Source organism: Thrips palmi, unplaced genomic scaffold (genome assembly GCF_012932325.1).
Source record: "Thrips palmi isolate BJ-2018 unplaced genomic scaffold, TpBJ-2018v1 HiC_scaffold_6, whole genome shotgun sequence".
Classification (NCBI taxonomy): domain Eukaryota; kingdom Metazoa; phylum Arthropoda; class Insecta; order Thysanoptera; family Thripidae; genus Thrips; species Thrips palmi.
The window spans coordinates 1170687-1178030 of NW_023144633.1; the positions used below are offsets into that span (position 1 = coordinate 1170687).

General features: G+C 49.7%; 2 protein-coding genes across 2 annotated transcripts in view; one reads left to right on the forward strand and one right to left on the reverse strand.

Annotated features, from left to right (window-relative positions):
- The window catches only part of LOC117651884 (mediator of RNA polymerase II transcription subunit 13), a 27776-nt gene extending 24322 nt beyond the window's left edge, over nt 1–3454 (forward strand). The window contains exon 27 of the mRNA XM_034396424.1: nt 61–3454. Within this exon, the coding sequence (XP_034252315.1) occupies nt 61–193 (133 nt within the window). The 3' untranslated portion in view covers nt 194–3454. The remainder of the gene's footprint in view (nt 1–60) is intronic.
- Nucleotides 3145–6572, reverse strand: LOC117651882 (sodium/hydrogen exchanger 9B2-like). The gene is made up of 10 exons (XM_034396422.1): nt 6419–6572; nt 6215–6308; nt 5816–6121; nt 5438–5620; nt 5144–5319; nt 4965–5071; nt 4537–4701; nt 4308–4451; nt 4108–4212; nt 3145–3899 (listed from the first exon to the last, which is right to left on the reverse strand). Exons 1-10 carry the CDS (start codon nt 6450–6452, stop codon nt 3594–3596), a joined length of 1620 nt encoding a protein of 539 aa, XP_034252313.1. The 5' UTR covers nt 6453–6572; the 3' UTR covers nt 3145–3593.
- Between the last annotated feature and the right edge of the window lie 772 nt (nt 6573–7344).

Below are 7344 nucleotides of genomic sequence, written 5' to 3' on the forward strand. Positions count from 1 at the left end.
CACTGTTGGTTATTCCTTAAATTATTTTCACATTATTTACAATGTTTCTTTCCTTTGTAGATATGTCTTGGAGGGCTACAATTCTCTTTCGTGGCTTGGTTTGGACTCCAACTCCCATGACCGTTTGTCATGCCTCCCAGTTCACATGCAGGTGTTAATGCAACTTTATCATATGACATCATCACTTGTTTGACCCAAACTAAGTGATTAGCAATCAATTATAATCCCTCACCAAATTTTAGCTGTGATTTGAAAATGTGGATAAGGCCCAATATCTGTTTCTGTAATGTGTTAATACATATGGTATTAAGTCTATGTCTAGAGAAGTTAAGGAGTGGCTGAATCAGCATTAGATGTCCAATCCTAAAGATTTGTGAGTTCTAGTTTGTTTCATGTTTTTAAATATTGGAGTGTCGTATCCAGGTGCCAGTATGCTTCTTTTCTGATAGTTGATCAGAAAAAAATCGTGCTACCAATTGATCAATGAAATGTGGTAGTGTTATTCCTTTAGTAAATTGAAACCATAAATTATGTAATTATTTATATATTTAGGTATATATACATACAAATATATCTATATCTATCTATTGTGTATATTTCAGTTATGTATGTTTAATTGAATGTATGTATGCTAGTAGTATGTATATCATCAGCTTGGACAAGTCCCGTTTTTTTAGAACTTTTAATGATGATGAAAATCTTTTACAAGTTTACAATGGTTTTTAGTAGTTTGTGGTTTTACCCATTTTTTGAGGGCAATGTTGTGAATCCGCAGGATCTTTCAAGTCACTGTGCCTTTTGTCTTATCTTCGCTTATTTAAAGCTTGAGTGAATGAATTTTAGATTTGTAGCTAATTTCTCATTATTTGTATGCAAACGTGCTATTTAACTTTTATTTTGTTGATGGTCTCATGAACTTAACCCCTGCCAGTATATGCAGGTGTGAAATTTTATTTTGAGCTGCCTTCTCCTCTTCTCTTTCTTTCTCTTTTTACTATTAAATTAATAATTGTAGACATATTAGAGAGGATTAACAAACAACCTTCCAGGTTATGCACAGCCTAAATTTTAACATAGTAACATTTTAAAATTTAGTAGGCTGTTTTTGACACACAAGTACTTAGTTTGGAATGAGTGGAGCTTTGTATTTTTTGCTTTTGACATTTCTAAAGCAAAATATTTTTTCATGTTAAATCTGCTGTGTGCTTTCCTCAGGTGACAAATTTTAGGTGAACATTCTTGTACTGAGGTTTTGCCGTACTAAAGTGTGAACCATCTCAGTTTTATTAGGAAATGTTATTGATTGAGCCTAGATGATGGCATTTGTTATCAAACAAAATATAGTTCAATTTTTCCACACACACTCTTGAAGTGAGGTATCGTCTTCTTATACAATGTTTATTTCATATTTCTACAAATGGAGATATTATCTTATCACTGTGTTCAGCCTAGAGAATCGTAATAGTTGAGTACAATTATGTGTTTGGCAGCTGCTTAAATTGTAGAAATGACTGAAATCTATCTATCCATGTTGTGTAAGACCATTTGCCTTGTTATGAAATTTTCAATACTTAAACAATTAAATTTATCTCTGTTGGAGCATGTTAAGTTTAATTTATTTGGAGCACTCTTGTGACTTCTGCGTAAACTGATATAGGCAGCATTTATCAAAATTATTGAAGGTCAATTTGTATTCGGGTTAAAGGGGTGGGACTAGTGCCTAATTTTGGCACTTTGCTTTGCTGTGGTGCTGTGGAGATGTCTTCCTTGCAGATAGTCTTGAGCTGTTGAGCTGATCAAAACCACTAGCTCAGGCATTCATTTCAAACATACGAACTTGCTGCCTAATGTCAAAGTTAATGGTAAAATCATGTAATCTTCTAACTACTTGAATGAACTTCCAGTAAGTGTACAATGCAGTATTCAGATTGATCCAATTTGTGATACAGTATTTGAGGTAGAGGGTGTTGGATCTCCACTGTACTGCTTTAAGTCGAAACTGTGTGGATAATGAACTAGTATCCTGTTTCCCAGCACATTGGATGGTTATCCCTACTGGGATGATCGATGGTCTATGCTCCCTCACATGACCTCCAATGTGTGACGGGTTGTAGCAATGAACTATGGTTGTGAGCTCCTGTTCACAGCTTAGGATAAGTGGAATTTATTTTTCTAGGTGTGACAAATTTTGGTAAATGGTGCTGGATACAGGATAGGAGTTGACTTTCTGGGTAGCCTCCATTTGCTTATGCTTTCAGTCATACCACTTTACCAAATGTGATTTTAAAAGTTGTGTTTATTTATTATTACTTTTATTAATATTATGGAATGTGAGTGTGTGAAAAGTTTCCAGCTCAATGTGCAAGTTGAATTGTAATCAAATGCTCCAACCCAAACCTCTTATCATCTCATGAAAAGCCAATTTTTTGAAAATGACCATCAGTTTTAATTTGTTTGAATCTAGCTATTATTTGAATCTGTTGACCTAGATCCTTTTTCTCTTTTGTTTTAATTTAATTGCTGTCTTCCCTTTTTTTTTCTTGTTTGGTTTGAGATGTCTGAGGTTTGGTTTCAGAATCGTTGGGTTGCACTTTAAAGTGACCATTGAAGGAAGACATTTTTGTCTGTGTGTGTGTGTGTTTGTAAGTGTGTGTGTAAGCACATATGTGAAGATGGTATTAATGAGACAATGTGTTTTAACTTATGAATTGGTGTACCTATCATTGTTTTTAATTGTTTAATGAACCAACCGACCCATGTCCACTCCTAACTTACTCTCTAGTACCATTCTACCAGTGTAGACGTACATACTGTATCTTTTAAAATATGTTAGACACTGATTAAATCATTTTTGTTGTTTTTTATTTTTAACAATTTTAGGGATTGGGATTCTTGTAATTATGACATGTGTATATAGCGCCTATTATAATTTAAAACAGTATACATATTTACATAGAGCTATAGATTATTATATAATGCAGAATGTAATAAATGAAAATAGTACAAACTGCAAAGCTGTGTACAGTTGGACTGAGTGTGTACAAAGATTGATGTGTGCGCTGTTACATTTTATCCCTATCTTGTGTACAGTCTGTACAATTTTGTAAATGAAAGACCTGTACTGGTTCTTACAATACATTCTAGTGAGGTTTTGGAGTCAATACTTTATTACAGTTTAAAGATTTTTTTTATTTTTTTTTATGTTTCTTTTAACACTGACAGTGACTTAACTAAATATTACTATCAATGTAGTTTCTGAAGAAAAGTCATGTTACTGTAAGCTTGGTGGCTGTTATTTCTTCATTCTGTCAGCCGTTTGGGAGGAACTTGGCCTCAGGGTGATGGTCTGTTTTCCTTTGCCAAGTCTTTATAATGCATTTCTCACCACTTAATTATGATGAATGTAAATATTTTTACAATCCTCAAGAACAAAATAAAAATGTTAAGTATTCAATTGCCAGACGAGTTATTTTTTGCCCTAGCCCCTTTTTGAGAAAAAAAAAATCACATTGAGCAACAGTGAGTGATCCAGAAACCACCCCAGATTGGCAAGGGGTGCGGGGTGGGAAGAACGTAACACAAAACACACGATCTCAGAAGCGGTCACTCGGCCCATTCGATGCCGGTGTCTCGCGGATGAAGCCGCCCCCTCGCTCCGGGTCGACGTCGCCGCCAGTGGCGCTGTCCGGGGCGGGGGCGGGGGTGAGGAGGCGGCGGCTCAGGGTGGCTATGATGGCCGAGCCGGCGGGCGCCGTCAGGAGGATGGACAGGACGGCCACGAGGAGCACGGTGTTGGCGCGGTCCACGTCCTCCAGGCCGTCGCTGCTGCCCGCCGCCCCCGCCGCCCGCGCCTCCGCCATGTGCCGGGCGGTGTCCAGGGCCAGCGGCCCCAGGGCGGCCTGCAAACCGTGTCACACCGACCTTGAACCATAAGCTCGGGGAGCCACGCGGAGACCTTGGGTGGCCTTGGATGGCCTTGGGTGGCCTTGGGTGGGAAGGCGAGGGTAGGGCTCAAGAGCAGCATTTCCGGGTATACAGGGGAAGTACGGCATCACGAAGTACATGGGGCAAAAGACGCAGACAGACTCAACCAGAGAGCAAACGCACCTGAACGTCCGCTTTGGGAAGCCACGCCATGGCCACGAACAGTCGCTCCTTCCAGTTGAACCTCTTCCCGGCGAGCAGCAGCACCCACGTGGAAATGGTGCGGAACTGGCGACAGACAGATCATGCACGCAATGCACACACTGCACTGGGGCCGAAACGAAAGTCACAGCGGGTTGGAAACGGGGCCGAGAATACAGTACCAGTAAGGATATGAGGATGCAGCCGACCGCGAGCCCCACCATGCCGCCGTCCAGCACCGTGGTGTTGATGTCCGCCCCGATCAAGCTGAACATGATCGGCTCGAACACGAACCACAGCATCTCGAACATCTGCTCCACCTGGCGCTGCGGACGGGAAAGCGGGGCGGGGTGTGAGGGAGGCGAAGTAGGCAATCCGTCGGCAACATCGGCCTGTACAGTGTACACTCACCACAGCCAGGGGGCACTCCCTGGTGCGCCAGCCCGCCGCCGCGATCAGGGCCGTGGTGATGCAGCCCACCGAGCCCGCCTCGTGGAAGCCCAGGGCGTCGCTGCCGAACATGACCACCAGCCCGCCGCACAGCACCAGCACGAACCGCCACAGCGGCAAGTGCTTCTGCGGGCGGACGAGAGGTGTGCACAGTGGGCCAGAAGACCGGTGCAGGCGGTCAAAATCCAGGACGGGTTTTGAGCGCCAGGGTCGCTAAATGGGACTCGAACCGAACGTGTGACCCCACGGATTGCTCTCCGAACCAGGAAGTCATCAGTGGGGTCACGGTCACACGCTCGGTCCGAGACCTGTTCAGCGACTCTGGAGCTCAAAACGCGTCTAGAGTTTTGGAGAGTTGCCGGCGTGGTCCCTGGCTGCGCTGGCCTTACCGCGTCCCGCATGGGCACCAGCTGAAGAGCCTTCCCGAGCACCACGCCGTACAGGATGCCGAACACCAAGCCGAGGGGGTGCTGCACGATCTCCTCGACGGACGAACCTAGGCACGCACGTTTAGTGAGACAGAAGCGAAAACGCCGAGTCAACTTCGAAATTTAAATCCAATTCCCACCTTCACTGAAAATAAGGCCATGCACCAGGCCGTACAGAGATATCGCTATGACGTCATCGAAGGAGGCCGCCGCGATGACCAGGGTGTCGATGCCCTTGTCCACGCCCAGCCTCTGCGCGCGGAGCTGCACGAAGCAGGGCATGACGACGGAGGGCGCCACCGCGGCCAGCACCAGCCTGTTAAATAAATTAACACAAAATGATGCATCGGCGTTCCGGCAGATCCGGCGCCGGGTATCGAACCCACGTCAGCCAAGTTGGGGGTTAGGAGCTTGCGGTGCCCGAACTCACTCACCCCAGCAGCAGCCCCCACAGCCAGGGCAAGTCCAGCAGCAGGTAGCTGAGGACGACGATGGCGCCCACCTCCACGATGGCGGGCACCAGGGCCAGGCCCATCACGAGCAGCGACAGGGAGCGCAGGGCGGCGGGGTCCAGCCCCAGCCCCGCCTGCAGCATGATGATGGCCAGGGCCACCTTGCTGGAACGGGACGAGGCTCGCTCAAATTTTCTTAAAAACGGATCGCCCAAAACGGAGGTCGTACAACAAAACAAGGTCACTCAAAATTTTCAGCCGCCTCACGGGCAGGTGCATTTTGGCCAGGTCGGACAAAAGAAGCAGGTCGGGCAAACTACGAGCACCTGGCCATCGTGAACAACCCCCGCGGCTGCTCACCGCAGGTTGGCGATCAGGTCCAGGTACTCGACGTCGAGCTCCAGGGCCCCGGTGTTCTTGACGGCCACGCCGATGATGAGCATGCCGACCAGGGCGGGGATGTCCGCGAGGCGGCGCACCATCCAGCCGGCCAGCTTGGCGCACACGAACATGCCCACCAGGTGGAAGAGCTGGCCGTCGACGTTGGCCTGCGCGCCCAGGAAGCAGTAGGCCAGCGCCCACAGCTGCAGCAGCAGCACGGCGGGGCACAGCACGGAGGACACCCACCTCCCCGACGGCCAGGCCCCGAAGCCGTCCGCGCAGTCCCTGCGGGCCGACAATGTCGTTGGAGTGCGTGGTCCTCTGTCAAACACCGGTAGACAGGACAAAGCTGTTTTCGCGATGCTTCGCGATGCTCACTGCAGGACGCCGAGCAGTCGGGCGAAGCAGGGGCAGCGAGGGCACCTCAGCCAGGAGGGACATCGCCACCGCGATGGGTTGGCACGCTCTGCGTCTGGAACACGCTCAAAACGCTTGCATTTTCGGTCCCGTTTTCTCCCCAGTACCGGCAGTGGCGGCAGTGGTTTGGAGCGCCCTGTGTAAGCCGTTCTCCATGTGGCTCACCTGGGGGAGTGTACTCAAACCGGACGCTGGGCATGCTGGAGGCCGTGTAGGAGGCCGTGCCGGAGGCCGTGCCGGAGGCTGGGGCGTTCCCCGAGGACCCTCTCCCCGGAGGGCCCGCCCTGCCCGCCACGCCCGCTCCCAGGGGGCTGCCCCTGCGCCCCCTTCCGAGGAGGCCGAACGGGAGGCGCAGGGCCGGCCCTGCCCCCCCGGGGGCCCTCTCGGGGGCGGGGGCGGCGGGGGTAGCGTCGCCGGTCATGGCGGGGGGACGCGCTAGGTCTCCGGGTCAACCTCAACTCCATAAGAGACTTCAGAGCGGGATGGGTTGTCGGTCCTGGATCAGGACCGGGGTGGATCTGGCTGGGTTGGCGACGTCGACGTGGCCCTCGGCGATGGCGGTCGTCTCGTGCTCTTGGAGCGTGCTGGCGAACTGCGACGGCGACGGCCTTGTTCGACTCGACGGCGGTTCGCGGCGGATTCACTAAGCGGAGGGCGAACGGGTGGATGCGTGGACGCGACGTCGGTTCCTCTGTGACTGGACCGCTGGCGTCGGCGTCGCTGTTCGGCACTGTTCGGCGATGACTAGCCGCGGGGAGAGAGAGACAGCCAAAGACGGCACTGCCAGTGTCAACCAGCTGCGCCTGGCTCTAATTACGCCGATGTCGCGTCGTCTTCCGACTTCGTCCGTCTTCGTCTTCGGCAGTCTTCGGCAGGCGGGCAGGCCGCCCGATTGTCTGCACGTCTCGCGTCGCGTCGCGTCGCTCGCAGTCTAATCAGCGAGTGCGACAGAGACGGAGCGAAGCGCGGGGCGAGCGGAGCGTCAAGCTGGATGCCGCCTGTCGCTCCCTACAGTATACTAGGCGCTACACCCGCAAAAATAAGCTCGATTGAAAAAAAAAATTCGAGTCCGGGGGTCCATGTTCTTTACT